General features: G+C 38.0%; 1 protein-coding gene across 1 annotated transcript in view; it reads right to left on the reverse strand.

Annotated features, from left to right (window-relative positions):
* Positions 1-5,177: 5,177 nt before the first annotated feature.
* Positions 5,178-22,868, reverse strand: part of EPSTI1 (epithelial stromal interaction 1) — a 51,164-nt gene continuing 33,473 nt past the window's right edge. Inside the window, exons 8-13 of the mRNA XM_072355032.1 lie at positions 19,676-19,769; positions 16,059-16,142; positions 13,410-13,483; positions 12,176-12,281; positions 7,182-7,222; positions 5,178-5,780 (exon numbers count right to left, since the gene is read on the reverse strand). Of these exons, the coding sequence (XP_072211133.1) occupies positions 7,202-7,222; positions 12,176-12,281; positions 13,410-13,483; positions 16,059-16,142; positions 19,676-19,769 (379 nt within the window). The 3' untranslated portion in view covers positions 5,178-5,780; positions 7,182-7,201. The remainder of the gene's footprint in view (positions 5,781-7,181; positions 7,223-12,175; positions 12,282-13,409; positions 13,484-16,058; positions 16,143-19,675; positions 19,770-22,868) is intronic.

The raw sequence follows: 22,868 nt of genomic DNA on the forward strand, positions 1-22,868 counted from the left end.
GCTATGCCTCCTTCAGGCCTCATCCACTGTTGCATCATGGGCTCCTCGCCTCTCTCTCAAAACCTTTCCATGGAAGCCTCCAGTTAAGAGGCCACAGTCCTTACTGAGGGCTACTGCAACTCAGTGCTTATTTCAAGGGAAACACCTTACTTCATGCAGAGACCAAAGTACCTAAGACATAGAGCACCAGCAAAGGAATTCTGCTGTCTCCATGGATTATCTCAACAGTAAATGTGGTAACACAGAGGATGCAAAAGTGCAAAATCCTCATTTTTGGTACTAAAATAAATTATTATATATTTATGGGAAACTGACAGATAGCTATTTCCCATTTAGAGTTAGGAAATATATATATATTTAATCCTTTAGTAAAGTAGAAAACTTGGAACGTTTGGCTGTAGAAGTATTGACTGATGAGACTGTTAAACTGCTATTTTCAAAGCAGGATACTAAGTCCTCTGAGATACAGTGGCTGTCCAAAAGATTGAACAGAGAAGACAGGAAACAAATATTTCAATATTTCAAATGGAGAATGTGCTGAAAGTGTAAGTACAGCTCCATCAATTCAATGCTTACCCAAGACAAAATTTCAGGAAGCCACGACGGGATGTGCTCCATAAACAATTAAGGGTGAGAAGCATAACTGATGCTAGAAAACATGGCTTAATGAAAGATAAAACATTAAACAGAAAGCAGATACAGTTTTAGTGAGATTACCAATCCAACAAGATGTGAATTTTTTAGTACAGCAGTTACATAAGGCCATATCATTTTCTCATTAAAAAAGACTATTCAGACTTTGGAATGTAGGTAAGCAAATTAAAAATTTATTAGAGAGATTTTAAAAGAAAATATTAAATGAGAATGATCTTTCAAAAAAGAACATTTCTGGTATAGTTTTCTATCCAAATTTAGTTTAGTGAATTCATGGGTTGGGAGCAAAGGCAAGAGAAATTTGTGGTAAAGGCTGCAGTTGGCACTGAATGAATGAGAAATAAAGATAGCTTCTATAGAGATGTCCAGAATCTGGGCTTGCCTTCTTTTAATTAAAGAGCTAGGTGCAATGATCAAACAGCTAGAAATGGAGAATGTGGGCTTCAAGTGAAATAAAAAATGAATTAATGTTGGCAAGGAAAAAAAACCAACACAACACCTTTTAAAATTAGAACAGACTGGAGAGAGTTCAGATAAGATCCCTAGATTGACGTGAAATTTGGAAAGCTTTTAATGAGATACTGTATAGGCTCAAGAGAATTTACTCTTATCTTCATGCTTGCTTTACTATACAGTGCCAGCTACAGTGAAGTTCTCACCGTATCAACATTGCCAGTACCTCCTGAGCTCCTGCCAATGATTGCTGAGATGGATCATTTAAGCCATCTAGGATAAGAAAAAATAATTTATACCAGGTAATGTGAGGGTCTTAAGGAGTCCTCCTCCACAGATGAGAGAGGAGCAGTTCAGACCTCTGATGCACTAAAGCTGGCATCCATGGTCTTACAGACCTACCCAGAGGTGTCCCATGTGCAGAGCTGGAGAGGACCAGGACTGAATGTTCCTGACAAGAAAGGAGGCTGAAGGAGTCAACTCCAAGATTTAGCCCAAAAGAAATTATGTGAGATACTGATTCAATCCACTTCAGAGACAGAAACTAATAAGTTTTAGAAGTGCAGAATTGCTTCAAACAAGATAGATAGAAAAAAAAAAAAAAAAAAGAAATAATATTGGTAGCAGTTAAAATTAATTGGGGCATTTTTTCATTATCTCTGCAGAATGACACAGCTCTTCCTCGGATCATGAGTTGCAAGTGGAAAATGAGGAATGAGGAAAGAAAGGAATGCAGAAAATGAAAATAGCTTTGGACAGATTCAGAGCTTACAGAGTCATAGGAAATGTGAGCCCCTTTGGAGCTCAAGTGGTTCAAATCCCCCTTCTCAGAGCAGCTACCTAAAGCAAGTTTCTCAAGACTAACTGTCCAGCTGTGTTTTGAATATCTCCAAGGAGGGGACTCAACAGTCTCTTTGGGCAAACTGTGACAGTACTTGATCACCCCAACATTACAAAAATAGGTGGTTGTTTGGATAAAATTTTCTGTAGATCAACTTGTGCCCATTACCTTATCCTGACACTGAGCATACTGAGGAGAGCTTTCATCTAATCTTCTTTACTTCTCTTTTTCCAATACTTATACACAGGGCTAAAATTCCTCTGAGCCTTCTCTTCTCCTGGCTGAACATTCCCAGCTCTCAGCATTTCCTCCTATAAAAAATGATCCAGTCTCTCCATCATCTTCTTGGACCTTTGCTGTGCTCACTTCCTGTCCTTTTTGTACAGAAGATTCCTGCAGCCCCTGGTAATACTCTTTCTAACACAATCTCATACCAAGATGGGAAGAGAAGGGGCAAGTTGGGTACATAGAGAGGAGTCAGGAAAAAGCACCTGCCCCTGGGAGAGGAATGATTACAAAATTAAAAAATAATAATAAAGTGAATCAAAAATCAGCAATAGTATTTTGTCCATTCATTCCTTGACGAAGCGTAGTGAAGAGAGAGTCCACTGGTAACAAGAGTCAAGAGTGCCAAAGAAGAATCTGATTTAATCATCTGGTGAAGTAGAGATTTAACAAGAGAGGTGGCTTGACTGAAGAGAAAGGAGGAGAAAAACATAACAGCAGGAGTAAAAGAGATTTCTGCCAGACAGCCTGTTCTCAAGAAAACACTGCACTAAAGGGCCTGATGGTTGAGATATTCTCCAAGAGGAGATTTTGATTTACTCAAGAAGAGGTGTGATTTGAACACTGATGAGTACTATAAGATGTAATCTGTAGATTCATTCCCTCTCTATCAGAGTAATATTCTGCCTCAGTTTCAAAACAAAAGATACACTTACAGCAAATCCTAGAATAAAAGCTGAACAAAGACTGAAGGTTGTATGAAACTGTCCTATTTCAGTGCATACTGAAGAAATAAGAGTCCTAATATCAGGAAATGCTTTGATGCACTAAGCAACCGTGTAAGAAAATTCAGTAATGGAATCTTGAAATTTGGCAAGTTTCAACTAGGAGTCAGGTAGATACTTGTACTAGTTGGGACACTGTAATGACTTTTAGAAACATAAATGGAGAATCAGTCTTGTAGGTCCTTAAATAATCATCGCATTTCTTCATAGGAAGGTAGTTTCTGATTTGGACAGACCATAAAATCTAAACATAGGAATCTTGCTGTCAGCTTGTATTGAATTTCAGAACAGATGATTGTAATGGTTTAGTCATTCTGTTTGAGTAAATTTGTCTCAGCATGAAAAAAGCAAGTGTACCTTGTTGCAATTTCCAACATCATACCATTCCCTGTTGGAAGGCTGGTTTATCAAACAAAGCGCAGATTATCTTCAGGCAACAACAGTTTTCAAAACAATCAAAAAAGTAACTTCTATTATCTCCGACAAACTAATAACTTTTATTTTCACTGTGCTGCATAACAGGTAATTAATTTTGTCAGTGTACTCTGTAACTAGAAGAATCCAGTGTTTTCATTTGAAACCTTTACCAAAGGTTTACTCTGACAGACTGACAGCAAGCAAACACACCCAGCTATTACTTCCTTACTCTTGACTGACATGGTGCCATTTTACAAGCCAAGAGTCTCTCATTTCATTAAAGCGCCTTTAAAAAGATATCACATAATTCCTTAACTTTCAAGATTTATTTTTATTAGGACGTATCTGTGGAAGGTGTTAATTCTGAAAGCCTTCCAACAGGATAAGAATTACAGTTTCCAGATATCCTGTTAATATCAATTTGTGGATAAATGTAATTTCTTATATCTCCGTTGCAGGCTGTGTCTCTCAAAGACAGTTCACTCTTCATACAGATCTGTCTGTTATGTTAAGAAAGATAGAAGAGGGAAAATTCAGATACTTCGCCATTAAAAAGAGCTGAAACAGTTAATGGCTGAAATTATCTTTACAGTTTGTAGAGATCATTTCAAATAAAGGATTGATATGCCAGATAAGGGGAAGCACTTTGTGATCCAGTTTCTTTTCTGAAGACAGCCAAAAGAAAGCAGGCAAGCTTAATGGAAAAGGTTATCCAAGGTGACTTGCCATTACTGCTCCTGAATGTGAAAGTAGCAGATTAATAAAAAGTTCTTCTTTCTCTTCAGAAATAGAAACACAGCAACATAATAACACAGAATTTTAACTTCTCAGTGACCACGGTGACTTCCACTCAGCAATTCACAATGAGATCTAGGGCAGTGGTACTCCAAGTGTGGAAAAGGCTGCAGGTTCACTACTTCAAAAAGACCACCTATAAATATTAGTCTAATCAGACTACAAGAATTTGATTTATGCCTATGCATGTGCTTTAAAATATATGAGCATGCATGTACCTATATCCTACTCCACAGACATCTAGACCTAAACCTAATAACTGCCAAAGGATTGTAAGAGAGGACATTCTTTGAGTGAGATGTGAATTTAATTTTCAAAGCAGCAGTCCAATAGCAGGGAGAAATACCACCTGCAATTGAGAACCATTCTTTAGTTATGCCAAAGTCTTCCTAAGGAAGTTTCCAGTGTCGGGTGCTTGAAAAAAGACTAAATCATAGAACATTGGAGAAACCTCCTGTACTTATAATCAACATAAGCTGGCTAGCAGTATGAGAGGACAGAGTATTTCCATGAGGCAGAGATAACTGAGGGCAACTACAGAAAATCCCAAAGGAAAAAGGAAACACAGCAACATCCCAGGTTCAGAAGAAAACTTCGGGTGATCCATCATGAAATTTCCATGTTGCAAGGGCTACGGAAAAACACTGTGGCATGCCTGAGTACTGAAAAAAATATTGCTCAGGAAACTTTTAACTTTGCATAAAATTGTACTTGTAAATGCAGTGGATACTTTTTGGCTGCATGGCCTATCTAACACACTGTGGATCCTTCTTTTTCATTAGAAATATCTAGGTCATGAATCTGACTTTCAGAAAGCACTGAAGTGTTGCTGTTTTCAGAAACAGAAATATGGAAATAAAATTCCATTAAACTAAAAAGAAAGGAAAACGACAAAACTAGAGATAACACGGTAGTACTTTTCCCCACTTGTGTAACAGAAGTTATCAATGTAATATAGGAAAAGTGAAAAAATGATGTGTAAAAGATTGAATACACTGTAGAAGTTTCCAGTATTCAAGTTTTATTTCTTTAATGTTGTACTTTTCTAAATACATTTTCAAAATAGCCCATCTACAACACACACACTTGTTTCTCCTTGACTCTCTACTGTTCAACATACATTAAGAAGTACCTCAAAACTCCCCAAAACACCAAAAAGCAACATTGGCAAAAAAGCAGCATCACTTTGCCCCCAAAAGATAGCACTATTATTTTATCCTGTTCAAGTCACTGGAAGTTTGTGGCTGGGTACAGTAAAAAAGTAAACTCAGATATTTATTTATACAGCTCTTGCAACCACCAACATCTTCTTTTTGTGAGATCCTAAATGCTAGCATAATTGCATTCTGCAAAAGGCAAAACAATTTAAGAAGAAGAAAAAAAAAGACACGTTCACTTATTAAAAATTAATTAGGAATTTCATAATCAGTTTCTTCAAATATGTGTGAATAATGACAGCTAGAAACCAGTCTCTGCAGATTACTCACGAAGTGGGTGTGAAGATGCAATCAGGCTAGGAAAGAAGTCACATTGATAAAAGAGGGCTTTCTTGGAGCTTTTACAAGGTCATTTGGCCAAAGCCAGATAAAAGAGAATATTTCTCTAGTACTCTGTAACAAGAGAAGGAAAACAGAATTAGAAATTATCTTTTGCACCAAAAGCAAAAAAAAGCAAAAAAAAAAAATTAAAAAAATTAAAAAAAAAAAAATCAAAGTCATACTAGCCTAGGATTAAGACCACTGGAAAATAAAGTCTCCATTATTATTTTTTCTGACATGTTTTAGTTTTTCATTCTGTAAAGCACTCATGAAGGCATTTCTATCTTTTTGCAAATTAAATTCACAAAACATTCTAATTATCTGCAGACGTATTAATAACTCTTTGAGCAACATATTAATGTAGCAAGCTGAAATGTGTTTTCAGAACAACATTAAAATAAAGGTTAAATAAGTACATCCGTCCATAATTCTCTTACAGTTCATATGTAAATATATAATTGGTACTGTAGATAATGCGTAAAACAACAAAGAACTCATTGTGTTTGACTCCTTCAGCAGCCCACAGTTTACAAAACCTAACAATACTGTGGGCTGCAAGAGATGGTCATTTCTTCCCCTGCGGGGAACTGAATTTATCTATTGATTGTAATTTCCATTGTGAATTTAAGTTACTTTTTAATAACAATTTTACTCCTCCTAAAACTGCAAAGTTGACTCATGCGAAGCCAATTGCATTTATTTAGATACTATTTTTAGGATACAACCCTGCTATGAAAACACTAAAATTGCTGTTGGAGCAGAAAATGAGGAAGAAATTGTATAAGAAATTAAGAATAGTTCATTCACAGATGAAGGGCTAAAAGCAAATGGTTTTCAAAAGTTTATTTCATTTTTTAATTCCTTTTTCAAAGTTCTAGCTTTCAAACAAAGCTTGAAGGCAATTCGAATACCATATGCCAGTACCTTGCCTTAGAAGTCCCCAAGACTACGAGTGAAGGCTCTGTATAAGCCTTTAAAGCAGAACTGGAAATTAGGGTATGGAACCCCTTTCAGAAAAGAACATAGGTGCACTGAAGTTTGTGATAAGGTCATTTGAATGCAGATGGCCTCATTTCTCTGATGCAATACTGGTGTTTTACTGACAGTCTTTATTGATACTAGCAGTCTCCATTTTTGTGCATGGGAAACAGCAGGAAGAAGTAGCCTAAAATAAAGCCGTTGTCATAACTATGTTACAGAATTGCCTTCTGCATCCTGAGCAAACACTTTGAATGGCATCAGTGCTTTTTTTGACTTGAAATACATGTTCTACAGTTCTTTATGAAAGAGCACGATTCAGATTCAGGATGCATCATTGCATAGCTCCATGCAAAGTTGGAAAACCTTTATTTTAAGATGCCCTCTCATTGTACTTGAGAATTAAACTACAAAAGCTATCATAATGAAACAGCAAATATGAATCTAAATACCAGCATTAGTACTGACGAGAACTAACAGATCTATTCTTCTTACCTTCTGGCAACATTAATCCTTTATTCCAAGTAGTTTGACCCCTAGATGAATAAAAATGCATTAGTACAGTACAGTAGAAAGATACACTTATGTTAGGAACTAAGGTTATCAAGTTGTGTGGGTCTTTCCTGATTACTTGGTATCCTTTGCTGTCTTTTAAAACTCTATTTAAAATAAAAGGTAAGCTCTTGTATAAGAAGATCCTAGTTCCAGTAATAAATATTTATTTGATTTGAACTACATATGAATAGTGGGATGTACTGACTTGGGAGATAAGTTTGGTTTAGCTTAAAAGAGTCAATCTAAAAGTGTTCTAAGTATCTTAGATGCCTTGATCCTTTCTTGGTCTCACACAATTTGAATGAGTGAGAGGTTTCTTTTGCTCCTCCCTAGACTCACAGTATTCTTTTTCAGGATGAGATTTTCAAAAGAAAGAATGATTGAGCTCAAAATTGAGCTAGACAGAACACATCTGAACATGCTGTTTGACTGCTTTATCAGATGTAAGTTATTAACTCATCTACCTGGACCTACTCATCTTAGGTCCCTCAACTAATGCTTTATTTTCCTTCATCATTCTGCTAGGAAAGATTAGCTCATTACAATTATCACAACAAAAAACAGTTTTAGGAGAAAAATCAAATAATCTTTCTAAAACAAACTGCATATAGACTAACCAGGCTAAATTAGCTAAACCTTTCTTTGTTAAAAGAAATTTAACCATTGGGGATGGCAAGTCTGCTGGCAATGGGCAGTAATTACATTAATCTCCATATGTTGAGTTTGTTTTGCCCATTCTAGTAATTGGCAAATATTCTCTTCATCTCAACCCCTAAGTCTTTTTTCATCATATTTTCTCCTTCTGTTCTTTTGCAGAGGGGGAATGAGAGAGTAGTGCGGCAAATCTGAGCTGCCCATTGGTGTGAAACCATCACAATGACATGCTCCCACTCAGACCGGTAGCAAATACCATAAATCTGGTTGACCCTCTAAAGTGGTGTTCCCATGGAGCATGTTGGAACAAATAAAACAAGTGCTAATCCACAAACCATGTTCATTTAAAGCAGTTTTACACCCAAGCAGTGTTATTTTTATCCAGCATCCATTGAGTTTCCGTTCTCTGTGGGGGAGAGGAAGAGAATGTACTGTTGCCATACACCTACGTATTCAGGGCATAGTTTTCCCTTCTAAATATCAGTGTATTAACAGAATGAGTAGAGTCAGCATCTGAGAGAGCATTTCTCATTCATATGCCTGACACGGGGTTTATAAGAGCAGGAACAGGAATGTGCAATTTGTCATGTTATCTTCTAGATTCTGGGTTTACTAGAGCCTAGAGAGTTCCAGCATGACATCCAGTACTTCATTAAAGAAGAGTAGGCATATAAATTTCATCTATTCGCCATGTGAACTATCTCCATTAACAGAATAGACAAAAAGAGTCCTTGACATAGCTCACTTTCTACTAAGAAAAAATAAACAAGGGCTCTGCTACAGGCCTGTCATTCATTAGCACTTGGCCTCTGCAAATGCCACAGTGCCTTGGCAAGGGAAAATCTCAAGGGAGTAAATATCAAAACATGCCACTGTTTTGAAGCTATTCTTTTGTGAAAAGAGAAGTTTTTTCATACTTAAGTAAAACTGTTCAGTTATGCCACCACAGTGAACAGATATTGCCTCAGTTATAGGCCTCAGCTGTGTAAGGACAGTCTTACTGATTAAACTTTGATGTTGAAATGACAAGCACTATCTTTTTCTCTCCTGTCCTAAAAGGTTTATACCTTATCAATGGCTGCACAAAAGACATCAACATTTTCTTGATAGCATACAGGAAGACTCGAGACTTTCCCAAACATGCAGTAGCTCTACACAAATAAGTGGAAACATTAATTTATATTCTCATTTAAAAAAGCAAAGCACACAACCACCTGGAGAGCACCTTGATATTTATAACCAAAAGGTGAGAAAAGACTAAGTTCATGAAGATGCTTCATGAAATGACAACATATAAATATTCCCAATAAAACACAATTTGTCTGGAATGCAGAGGAATAACAAAAACTAAATAACAACTAGTGTACAACCGGGCACAGCAACTGCTCTCTGACCAAACATACACAATAATTTGGTCTCTCCTGACCAAACATACACAATAAAGTTACTTTCCTCTCTCTTTCCAAGCCCATCCTGATATCCACTGTTCAAACACTGCTACACCCAGACACTTTTTCTCACAAAGTGCAAATAAACTGAATTATCTGTGAGACTTAAACACCTTTTTCAGACTCAGTCAAGACTGGCCAGCAGGTTGGAAACCTAATTACATGCATACAGAGTGATCATAAAAAAAAAATAAAATCATTTCCATAGGAAACTAGGCTAATATGAGTAATAATTAAAGATACAACAGTTACATCAGCAATGGCACAACATTCAGTTTCTGTAAGCATAGAGCTGTCGTGACTTTGAAGAGCTCAGTCAGGAAAAAAATAAGCAGGAAAGAACAAATATTTCCTCTTCAGTACCACTACAAAGAAGGAGCAGGCTCTAAACTTACCTGCAGGTCTTAACTTTGGGAACCCTTTCCTTTTCTTTTCATCTTAGTTTATAATCTGACTTGTTTCGGTTAGCTCCTTTGTAATGCAAAGCACCATGTTGCAGGCAACGACTTGTAAGGTACCTCTGGAGTTCAGCTCTTTTTGCTTAAAATCCCAAGGGAAGGGAGAAGAGCCTGGATATAATCAAAGACACTGAGGTTGCAGCCTCCAGCCGGTCTAAAAGAGATTCTTGCTCTTGTTGCCAATACTCATTGTAATTCTTCTCCTTGATGGCATCTTCTTATGTACTTTTTTCCTTCCCTAATTTGTTCAGTCTTCTGAAAATTTCATATATTGAGGTATATATGAAAAACAGACAACCTAAGTGCTACCCAAATAAGACAGGCTCCTTGGGAACTATTCAGTAAACATCCAGAGTAGGAACTCTATCACTTCTACATTTAGGGATTTGTTTTAATTTTGCTGATGTATTCTTTGAATACACATCAAAAAAGATTGGCTGTAGACATTTTGGAGCTGTCTGTTATTAAAACTATGCCTGGGCTGAGCGCATTAGTGCAGTGGTACTGTCAACCATCTTGGGGAATGGCATGTGTGGTAAAGGACTAAAGGTGAGACCTCATTCTTTCTACATCCAGAGAAGGAATTTCAGCAGGGACAGTGGATGGATGGAGATGCTGGAGTTCAGATACTGGGGCTGTTGGCTGTTACAGACTTTATTTTACCAGGAAACAGTTTACAGACTGTGATAAAATATACAAAGTGAAATAAAAAGAATAATTTCCACCCTTGATTAAGCAGGCACCATCCAGCAGACGTTACCTTTTTCCCCTTTCTAGGCATTATTTTCTTCTGTCCTACCTGAAGTCTAACACTGTTGTCTTCAGAAAAATCACTCAGACCTGCCATATAGAGCATTCTCTTATTCATAGTCCTTTACTGAGTTTGGATATCTAAAGCTCAGCTTCCCAGGAAGAATCAAGAACCCAGCCAACTGGTTCTTCCAGCAGCTACCAGCAGACACAATGGGAGACTGAGCTGACAGATCCTCCCCACTCTCAGCAAGACCAAGAGAACTGCTGTGCACAGTTCTGGCTTCAGTCTGAGGCTTCTGAGCCCTCTGCCAAGCTTGCCCATAGCATGAAGTGATTAAGAGGCTCCTTTTCCAGTTCTTGTATCTGGAAACCTCTAGGAGCAAGACTATCTGCTTTTCTGTCATGCCTTGACTTAGTAGATACTTGAACCCAAGTTTTTGTAGCATTCGTCTGCCAAGAAACAAATCCACACCAAACAGTCCAAGCAATTCATCTCAAGCTAGGCAGATTCCTCTGCAAAGCCACATTAACTAAACTTATTTAGACTTGTATCATTTTGCTACTCAGTCTGTGCAATTTTCAATTTCTACACTTTTATCTTCTCAGCAATGGAATTTCACCCTGATAGAAATTTCCATAATGGAAATACTGCATCAACTCTGACTGTTACATCACAACCCTGGCTAAGATGAAGGATCAAACTTCCAGAGTCAGACCAAAGAAAACAGCCTTTCTCTTGCAACGCAGTAATGCCAGACCCCATATCACTTCAAAGATCACTGAGAATCTTGGCTGGACTGTACTATCAAACCCACTGCATCGTCCAGATTCGTGCCTTCTCATTTCCACCTGTTTGGGCTGATGAGAGATGACCTGCAAGTGTAGCATTTTCCCAGCAACAACATCGTCATAGCAGCTCTGAAACAGTGGGTCATCTCCACTGATGCTGAGTTTTACATGCACTGTATGCAGGCTCCTGTACATTGCTGGTGCAAATGCATCGCTATGGTGGTGACTGTGTTGAAAAATAGTGTTTTGTAGCTGAGAATTTGCTCCATCAAGTAGTGTTATTGTGCTATTTGTATCTGTTGTAGATTCTGTGGAATTAAATAGGAGGTATTGCTTTCAGAGTGACCTATTTTAACTGGATATAGTCAGGTCTTCCTTCCTTGCCATAAGTTTACTTAGGAAGAAATGACCAGCTCTACTTTTCATGGTATTTACTACCTCCACTTTCAATATCATATTAAAATGTTTACAGCCTTTCCAAACATTTGTAAATGAATTTAAAGATTTCTTTTAAAGATATGTCAGAAAAACCCATACAACTTTACTACTCTTGTTCTGAACTTCAGTAAGTTGGATTTGGTTCCTTGTTGCCTTTGGTTCCTTATTTCCTTCCCTGCAAAGCAACCAAGTTCTGCTGCAAGAGCAGCTGTTACTTCATCTTCCCATTTGAACAGAATACATTTAAGACAGGATTTCTTCCTGAAAGCTACTGCAGCTGGCAGCCAACCAGGACTGTCATGCAGGGTAACAGCATAGACACATAACAGTATATTGGAAAAAGTCAGTTTTCAAACAATCCCTTGCTTTAGTGCTCTGTACTCAAAAAACTTACCCAGGCCTCATCACTGCAGTAGCCCAGACTCCCAGAATATCCAGGCTGGCAGAAGTTATTAGGCTGTGTTTTCTTCTGAAGTCGGTCCAGAAAAGCATTATTTACTCTTGAAGTAGAAAGAAAAATGAACAGTAGTTGAAGGTAGCTGAGGAGTTCACAAACTTGTGAAATAGAAAATTCTCTAAGGAGCTTTCCCTATTCTCAGTTAAATACACATCATCCCAGACTTTTCAAGCCTGTGCTGAATAACCACAGCCTATCATGAGTTAGGATGCCTTTCATTTTCAGTTCACTAGGTGCATTCTTATCCTGTGATTAATCTGTCAGGATTAAAAAGCATATCTCAACTGCTATGAGAAATGGTCCCAAATTCTCTGTAAAAAGTCATCCTGCATGTCACTAACTTAAAGAATCATATTCATAGAATCACAAGATTGGAAAGGACCTACAAGATCATCTAGTCCAGCCGTCCTCCCATTACCCCTGCTACCGCAAGCCACTAAACCATATCTTGTAGCTCCTCATCCAGACTTGATCACCCTAGTTAGCCTTTCAACCTTCATTAAACAAGATTCTGTAAGTAGTGGTTTCCTAAAGAAACAACCGCTTAAACTTGTTGCTAATATGATCAAGTTGTCCACCTCAGAAAGCACCTCTAGCATTTTCTTGTACTGCCTTCAGGGTCCGCATTTGGGACATCAGGAAAAGGTGACCAGGTATGATAAAACTGGAGAACTACTACCTGACCGTACTCTTTCAAGGTAGGTCACAGGAAGCTGCTACTAGGAAATTTAAAAGACTTCCCATTCTTTGTGAAGATGAAGGGATTGGGAGAACAGGTAGAGTTCTCCTAATTCTTCCCAGTTGGAGACTGCAATCCAGACAGAAGGAGGAGAGCAGACCAGTTGAATACACCATAACTGCACAGAGAATTTTATAAGTGTTTCTCTCCATCTGTCTTTAAATTGTCTTGAAACTACTAATAGTTTATATCTCATGCTGTACCCTGTGCTGATAAGAGAAATAAAGTGAAAAAGGCACTCTGAGTCATAACACATTACTGTGAGCAGCTATAACGATGGATACTAGTTGTTTATCTGAAGACAAAGTTAAACCAGAGGCTACATCAGTGATATGCATTGCAATAGTCTTCTTAAACATGAATGCTTTCAATTTTTAGTCCCATTCCAGATAGAAAGTCAAGTAATGTATATTCTGAGATTTTGCCTCATACCTCCTCTGTTCATTTTGATGTGCTCTTATCCTGGCTTCTTCCTCCTGCTTTTGTTTTGATTCCATTAATTGAGCCTGGGGGTGACAAAAGAGGGAAACAAAAAAACAAACCCCCAAACTTACTTTTAGTTAACAAGCCAGTGTTGAAAATCCAACTAATTTCACATGTAGATAACATCAACTAGAGCCATGTGCCCTTTCTGCAACTTCACCCGATACCATTTAATTTGCTCATGCGGCAGCATTGAGTTCAGAACAGACCTCATTTTTCTATACAGCATTGCATGGGATTAAGTATGTGAATTCAGAGAGTTCCAGTCCAACATTTGAGTACACCAGCCTGCATGCAAGCTCTGTCCCTCTAGCAAAGTCCCTCTTCCAGATAAACACAGTTCCACTGCACAGCCAGTGCCCATCAGCTCCATCTGGCCATGCAGAACAAGGCAGAAGCACACAGCACCCTACCCAAATGATAGCATGCCCACAGCTCCTCTGCTCCTCAAAATAGTGTGAGGAAACCTTCCTATGGCACAAGGGAAGCAGGGATCAGACCCTTCAGCCTCCCCAGCCTATTGGTTTGAACATTCCAGCAGTTCCAAGAGGAAGAAAGTTGAAGTCACCCAGCAGGAGCAGCCAGTAGGGTATGAAGGAGATCTTCAGCTCCCTGGGACTCCCCATAGTGAGGAAAGGACAAGCAGTACCTACTGGTGTGGTGAAAGCATGTGCAAGCCCCTAGCATTGCAGCCTACATCCCTACATTACATAGTATTAAGGTATACGAACAGTCTCAAAGGAACTTCTCCAAAGAGTAGAGTTTGCTTATACAATGTTAGCTGTGCCTGCTAAGGAAACATGGCCTGCATGACCGTGCTTTGCACATATTCTTGTTTGTTTGCCTCTTGCTCAATGTGCTCAAGGATTGAAGATGCAGATTTCTTCTGCAGAGAATCTGGCTTGCAGGGCAAGGGGGAAGTGATGGGAGCAGACCCATCCTTCATATTTTCCATAACAACTGAGTAGCAGTAGGAATAGGAAGTAAAATAAAATGAAGTGGTTAGATAAAAGCTTCAGTAATGGAATGGAACTACAAGAGTAAAAAAAAAATAAAAAAATAAAAAAATATATAAAAAAAATCAATTTAAGTGGAACATTAAATAAAAACTATGCAATAAATGTATGAAGAAAATCAATAACTGTGAATGTGTTGTGTATCAATATTTGTCTAGCCCTAAAAGAAGAAACAGGATTAAGAAATAAAAAAAAGCCAACCTTTATTTTCACTGTTTTAAATAACTATTCAACCTGAAAATTAAAACCCAGTATCTGACTTTCCAATATGCTGAGTCCTCTCTTGGAGTAATGTTCTGAAATATATTGCGTGTATATGATGCTGTGTTCAAAGTGTACTGAATATTTTTAAATCAAGCAATACATACTAAAACCTGTTCTAAAAAAAAAAAAGCAACTGACAATACCTATACGTTTTATAGCTATGCTATACTAGGAGCTTGCACACAGGACAGAATTCACAATTACTTTAATAAATATTAGTTTGAAGTAGAAATAAGCCAACATAAATTGGAGGGGCAATTACTGGAGCCTTTAAAATACACATTATTTACAGTGGGTTTATACATAGCACATCACTCTGTGCAGTATGTAGCAGCAATGGTGAATGCAAGGAGCACATGGCATTGTGTACCAAGACAGAGCAGCCTTAGAAGCAGTCCACATTTTCGTGCTCACCTACAGAAATCCATATGGCATCTAAAGCTCTACACAATTCCCTTGAACCAAGAACCTGATCTCTTGGGAAGTATACCTGCCCATGGTTGGGTGTATATTAGCAAACTGAATCATAGAATGGTTTGGGTTGGAAGAGAACTCAAAACATCATAGAATCATAGAACCTTGATGAGGTCCCTCCCAACCTAGACCACTCTATGATTTCATTATTTGCTAATATATTTTTGAATGATCAATGATTAATGCTGCCCTCTGCACATTTGGACAGTTAGACCTGGGTAAAAAACATACTACAGTGTAATAAGTACGCTTTGTGTAGATGATCTTTACATAGATCTAGTACCCAAAACCATGTCAGAGGGATGGCAGTGGTTGAGATGCCTTTCAGGCAATGCATGCTGCACATGCAAAAGTGAAGCTCTAGTACAATTGGACAAATGAAAACTCCATTTAGGTGGTTAGCAAAGGAATGTAGAAGTGTACAGACTTGATAGCAAATCTGAGTGCTCCCACATACTTGTCTGGGACAGTGAGGCACATGGTCTGTTTCTCTACAAAGAGACTATTCTGAATCTGAGATCATTAATATCTCAGTAAGATTACTTCTACCTGAAAGGCTATGACATTGGTCACCACAGTCCAAAATATGCTTTGCACAATTGTTCAAATGGAGAGGCAAGCAGGAGCAAGTCATCCAGATGCAAATAGCCATGAACCCAGAAGATACTTCTGTCTGTCCAAATTTTACAGCTTGGCTCATCTCTCTCACAAGATTTGAAAACACTGACGACATCACTTTCCCTAAAGATAGGCTCTGTGCGTAGGCTACAAGTAATCAATGCATTTAATTGGTTTCACAGCATGCAAAAATGATACAATATGCAAACTGTTAATGTATAATTACCTTCCTCCGTTGTTCTTGCTTCATTTCCTCCAATCTTCTGTTTTCATCCTCTTGAAGAGCTTGCTTATATATACGGCTTCTAGCCTATTGTTCAGTAGAGAATAAAGACATACTGGTGTGGGGGAGGGAGGATCAACACGCCAGACATGATACAACATACCTCATTACCAATTCTTTTTACAAGTAATTAACAAACCAGAACTGTTCGAAGGATTACAGTTATTAAAAAGTCTGATGAGTTTGAAGACTAGTGCTTAACCAAGGAGTGGTGTAAAACCTTTCAGGCATTCAGTTTAGCTGAGTGTTCACCTGCACATTATAACTAAGCAGCCACAGCACATTCTATTGCTTGTTCCAGTGGCATATATAAAGATATTCTGAGTAACTGAAAAATGTAGTCAGGATATAAGACAATGAGATGCGGTGTTGTGGGAAGACAGAAAAGCACTGGAAGCATTACTAAAATAACAAAGCAGAAGGGAGGCCTGGTAGCAGAGGAAGACACTAGTAGAGGTTCAGGTAGGATATTAGGAAAAATTTCTTCTCAGAAAGAATAGTAATGTTTTGGAGCAGGGAGGTGATAGAGTCACGTCTCCTGGAGATTTTCAAGAAAATGGTAGAGGCTGCACTGAAGGTCATAGTTTAGTGGACTGGTGGTGATGGGTTGATGGTCAGACTAGATGACCTTGAAGGTCCTTTCTACCCTTATATAATTCTATGATTGTTTCCATATAAATACTAGAAAGGAATGTGTGGTTGTGGGGCAAGAGAAGCTCAGAGATGAAGACTGCTATCTTAGTTGGGAGTCAGGCAAGAGAACTGAAAATCTGAACTACACATCAAAATTAAAATATTCACCTGTGTAGGTTTCCATTATAGTAACTAGCTCTGGTCTTTTACAAGTTACAGTTCTCTTCAAAGGGCCAGCATACCATTAGGAGTTTATAGGATCCTTAGGAACTTACACTGTAAAGTCTTCAAGCAGGTACAGAGCATAGCACACTAAATAATGAGCCAATATAATTTAATACAAGAAATGTGCAGGTTAGACTTTAGTGAAGAATTTGTTGCAGGTCTACACAGTGTTCTCGAAACTTGATATATGAGTCCAGAATGACACCATTAAAACGACAGGCACATAATTTGCTAAAAAGACTGAATAGAGAAAGTAATTATTAATAGCTCAATTTTGAACTGGGAGGAGTTGTTACATGTGTCCAGGGAGACTCATTCTGGGTCCAATATTATTCACTACTCTCTAATGGCTTGGAGAATTGTGTGGAGTGTATGTTAATCAACCTGGAAGACAATAAGACTCTATACAGGAGTGGTAACACTTTGAAGGCAGGATTAAAATTAATTATGAGATTGATTAGTTACATGAGCCAAAAAAAGTCAGCAATGACAGAGTCACCCCAAAAAAGGCAAATTTGTTCACATGCATCAAGTAATATTTGACACTGCTATTTGAACTAGATGTACTGAATTAGTATCACTAACAAATAAGTGCTGCAAGGGAAAAAGAATTCAATCAACATAACATTGTCTCAGATTTGGTTTAGTACATTGACTTTAAGTAATTAAAAAAACCAAACATATGTATATGTATGAGCCCTCTGCCCCTTAACATTTTTATCCTGCACTTCCCAGTCTTATTGCACTTCCCTGTTTCAAATATATTGTTCCAGAATGGCTTAGTTACTTTAGACAAAGGAAAGATAAAAGGTAATATCAAAATTAGAGTATAAGACTCCCCAGTGGTTTAGCCTTTTGGTACTATGCCAAGTTCATTTAGATATCAATTTATTGGTTATGTGCTTCAGATTCCTTACAAAGAGCGCAGAGGTTGTGCATATGCCTATATATAGACTGCGTCTCATCCAAGTTGGTTGAAAAACTTCTTACTAAATGCATTATAAACAAATGGTAAATTGATTCACAGAGCTACAGAAATACTACTGCAAAAATGACATAGAATCACAGAATGGCTTGAATTAGAAGGGATCTTAAAGACCATCCTGTTCCAACCCACTGGAAAAGACTAGGACTATCTTACTCAGGATCACACATGCATAATATAATATAAATAAAGAATGGTATAGAAAAACTGTATATTCCATATAGTTGGATACTGGCCAAGTTGAACTTCTGTAATTTGGCATAAATTATAAAGAAACTTCTCAAAAACTGCAATGAGAAAGAAATATATAAGTGAAATATATATATATAAGTGAAATAAACGGCAAAGGTTAAAGGTAGAACCTGTATACCTGAGACAATTCAGTGTTACCTTAAGCATCCACCCACCCACACGTAGACATCACTCTAAAAAGCTGTAAGTCTTGGGGCCCTGAGCTCACTTATGTTCATAGTTCCATGCTCACATCATACAGAAGTTTGTTGAGCCTGGTTTCCTCTGCCAAAGAGCTAGATCCTCACCATTCAGAACATAGGATGCTTCAGGGGGAAGTAGAAGTAGTTTCTATACATCTTTTCTTTCCTCCCATAGTTCTCTGTATTGCCTGTCTACTAAGGACTACAAAATATAGCCTGAAAGGCACTTTGTTACAACTAAATCTAGTGGATCCAGCACTGCTGGGAAGAAGTTGTCTTCTTAAAGTTATAAAACTGCTTACATGTTAAGATTTCTTCATGCTTATCAGAGACACAAAATGACCTCAGGAATAAAAGGGGAAAGAAACCTTCTTTCAGTAATGCCTTCCCTTTTCAAGCAACTGAAGATCAGGAAGAGGTACAAGCAATAAGAGTGGACTGCCATATATACTGGTCAGAGCAATTTCTCTCTAAGGAGGATCTTGCACATTTCCAAGGCTTCTGAGGAAACATACAGGAAAATGTTTCATTTCCTTACTCAGCTGTTGGTGTTCAAGGTTGTATACAACAGACGGTTACCCAGATTAGATGTTTCCAGTTTTCTGCTGACTTGAGACTGTTGTTCATGACAGTAATTTCTGCCTACATTGTCATCCCCGAGTTAATAAGGAAAGATTTCTGTCTTCAGGGTTAATATTCCTCAGTGTTAAGTTTTTATATCAATAGGAATGTTTGGTTAGATGTGGAGAGAATAATCAGATGTTCAAGAGGCTTTTTGAGGCAATTAAAATAATGAAACTTTAGCAATACTTTATCTATTCCCTAATTACACTGATACTTACAAGGCTCATTCAGACTGGGACAAAGTCCCCAAGCAGTCTACAAAATCAATTTTAGGATGCAGTGAGAAATAAGCTTCTCTTCTGACTAGATTTTCAATGCAGCAAAGCATCTGCTGACATGTACTAGTTGGGATTCCATAAAAGCTTGCCACCGACTGATGGGTACACAGCACATTTAAGATTCTGATCTGAACACAGAATATAAATCTGGCTCGTATTTATCAGGAGGGGAACTGCAAGTAATAAAGGCAGTATCCTACTATGTAGGATACTCTGCCTGTATATCACAGACAACGTAGGCAGTTCACCCAGAAAGACTCCTTGGTATTCACTGAGTTATGTATAGGCAATTAAACTCAATTAGAATATTCTAATATCACACTATTGACAGCACCTGGAAAGTTGACAGAAAAATATTGCACATTCCATGGTTTTGCTTACCCATGCTGTTGATTCTGGGCCACAATTAGCAGTCTGACAGGAATCATTCTTTGGCAAACCCAAGTCCAATCTGTTCAATAATTCATTGGTTTTGCTACAAAGAAATCCATTCCAAATAGAATTGTTAGTGCTTCCATAAAAATAAATATAGCATTTTTATACCACCCTCGGAATCTAGCCTAGACATTTTATCATGTGACTGATGAAAAATATCACAAATGGAACAAAAGGTTATGGAGACAGACAGAATAAAAGGGGACAGAGGAAACAGAACCTATATTGTGGATAAAACATCAGCTGGGGGGATTTTTAAGCTAACAGTTACTCTCATTTGCATATTTGGGGTCCACAGAGGTCATGCTTTTTTTCCAGCATGGTAAAGCTCCCAAAATACAGGTTCACAAAGCACCGGACTTGATTGGAATGCAACTGCATCAAGCAGCTAATCCTTCTACCAGATCCATAAATCACAGATAAGTGATTTAAAATATTATTTTAAGGCATTTTCCTTCATTGTTAATAAAATGCACCCTTACGACAGATTAATTAATCCAGTAGAAAGACTTTGAGCAATTTTGCAGCACTGTAAAAAAAAAGTTTGTCTTTAGTTAAAAAATACTGCAAAGCATCATAATTTCTTATTCTGGCAAGGGCAATTTTATTTTTCCTACTGCATCCTTTATAAACCATATTTTCAAAGCATCACCTGCTATCTCACGGTTTCAACCAAGCACAGTCAAACTCACAAAGAACAACATAAATGCTAAAAGCAGGAGTTGTGGAGACATGATCTGAAATCAGTTTCTTAACCTGCAGACCCAGGCATATCTATTGAAGTTCTTGCTCACTCAGAAGAACAGAGTGAGAGGAAAGAGGCGATTTTATTTCCGTATATATCTTTGGAAAGCATGAAGGGGCATTCGGCATAAGGATTTACTTTTCTAACAGGGCAGCCAACTAACTCTGTGGGGAAGAAGATGCCAATAGTGAAGACATCCAGTTAACCCTGGAGAAAATGCCTTGTCTGCTAAACAGTGGCAATGACTAACTGAAGAAACAGACTGCTGGTCAGTAGGTATATTGAAGAGAAGTGCAGAAAAAGCAGAAGAACCCACAAGTTCTTCTGTGCTACTCTACAAATATAAAAAGCATGTTACCTATTTAAGTACAGAGTGCTCATTCAAGCTGTGATGAGCCATGCTTTTAGAGTATCAGTGTTCACAGTTCACTCCCTCTCCTTCGCTATGCAGCAAGTCTGATAGAACTCAGACAAAACACAATACAGAAAGAACCAAGTGAAACCCAAGATTCCCTGATCTACAAAGTGCATCTACATCAGAGTTACATGAATTAATAGCCTCATCTTACTCAAGATTTAACAATGTGTACTGCCTTTGTGTACAGAAAACATCCTACTACATCACACAAAGTTACACAGCTGTAAAGTTTTGCTATCAACAGAAAGGGATTCAGCTCTCTGAATATGACTGGAGACTAACTTAATAAAGTCAGTCATATACGTTAATTCACAGTGTATCATCTCTATGGAAACCCAGCAGAGCATCTTGAGTTGCCAGGCTGTCAAAGCGTTGTCTGAAATGTATTTTTCATAATATTAATCCTAAAGTCATAATAATGCAAAGCATAGGGTAATCCATGCTTTGGAAAGGGGGAAGTCAGAGAGATGACAGTTCAATTAATGTTCCAGAGAGGAAAGCATTATCTCCAGGAGAAAATCAGTACATCAGAATGTCTAGAGGTTTTCACATTCGAATAAGGGGAGCAACATCACACTCTTGCTTGCTAAAACTTCAGAGTCTAATCAAAAATACTAGTAAAATGTGGTCCTCTAAAATAATCAATATTAAGGAAAGAAGAAGAGCACCAAAAATTAATCTGCATACTAATGGTACCCTTCACAAATAATTAGGCAGAATGGAATACAAAATTTAGACAATGTAAGAAGATGGTATCCTCCTAACAAGCTGCTAACCTGAGCTCCTACTGCCCCAAAATAAGGCTGGAGGGAAGAGCACTATTTAGAAGCACTATTTAAGCTGAGGTTCCTCTGTTGTTCTGTTTTGTGTTACACAGTTGGGAACAAGACTTTCACTATAGTCATTAAAATAGGCTACTTTCATACTGGCTTAATAGCATCAGGCAATACTCTCAGCAATGGGAACTTGGCCATCTGTATTGTGGTAACAGTTCCTGGCATAGTTTTGACCAGTTCGAAATAGCAGTTTCCCAGAGAAATCCTCTAAATAGCACTTTCCCAGAGAAATCCTGGTTGCTGTCCGGGAAATAATATTAACCATAAATATCTCCCATTGCACTCTTCTTATGCAATTGCCCCATTCTGGAAGGTAAAAAAGTTTGCTGGCAATGACAGCAGGCAGCCTTAACCCTGTTGGCCTCAAAAGTGACAGTGATTGACAGTGTTAAATATATTAGTAGAGATGCAGCTGTGGTGGAGTGAAACACTGTCAAGATTAGGGGTTGAAAAACTCTTAAGAGCTGTCATGGTAAAATAATGACTCTCTTGCCAGGATCTTTGAATAGCATGTTAGGAAGGATAGTGCATGACCATGGAAGTCAGACCATATTGTAGATGCTTTTTGTGGGTCCTTAGCTATAATGCTTTACATTTCACAACTGTTCTTCAAACAGAGTCTTTTATTGAGTCTTTTATCTGTTTGTTACAGGCTATTACTCAAAAACTTGGATTTGAAGAGCAACAAATAAATGTAAAATGCAGAAACATGAATCTGCTAGGTGTTCCACTGAGAATGGTGTAATTTAGGGACTTGAAGGATCATACCCTAAACTCACAAGCTACATCTTCATCAGGGAATCTACTTGAATTTAATATTTTTGGGAACCAAAGGAATATGCTGTCCACATTCCCACTGGGATGAGACAAGAAGATGGTAAGCCTAGGTGAGTAAGCCTAGGTTCCTCTGTCCTGAGAAGGAGTTCCCATGGTCTGACAGGGTCCCTAGTCTTGACAGGAGGGAAGCAGGAAGCTCTACAATTAACTCTAGCAAGGCAACCATGGAGAATCTGAAGACCTACACTGATCTCATTGTGGTACTCAAGGACAAAGCTCCTGTGCAGAATAAGGAATTTAACTTCCTGAGTCATTTGGGCCTTAACTCACAGAATTACACATTGCCTTGGGTTAGATGGGACC

This window comes from Excalfactoria chinensis, chromosome 1 (assembly GCF_039878825.1).
Source record: "Excalfactoria chinensis isolate bCotChi1 chromosome 1, bCotChi1.hap2, whole genome shotgun sequence".
Taxonomy (NCBI): Eukaryota; Metazoa; Chordata; class Aves; order Galliformes; family Phasianidae; genus Excalfactoria; species Excalfactoria chinensis.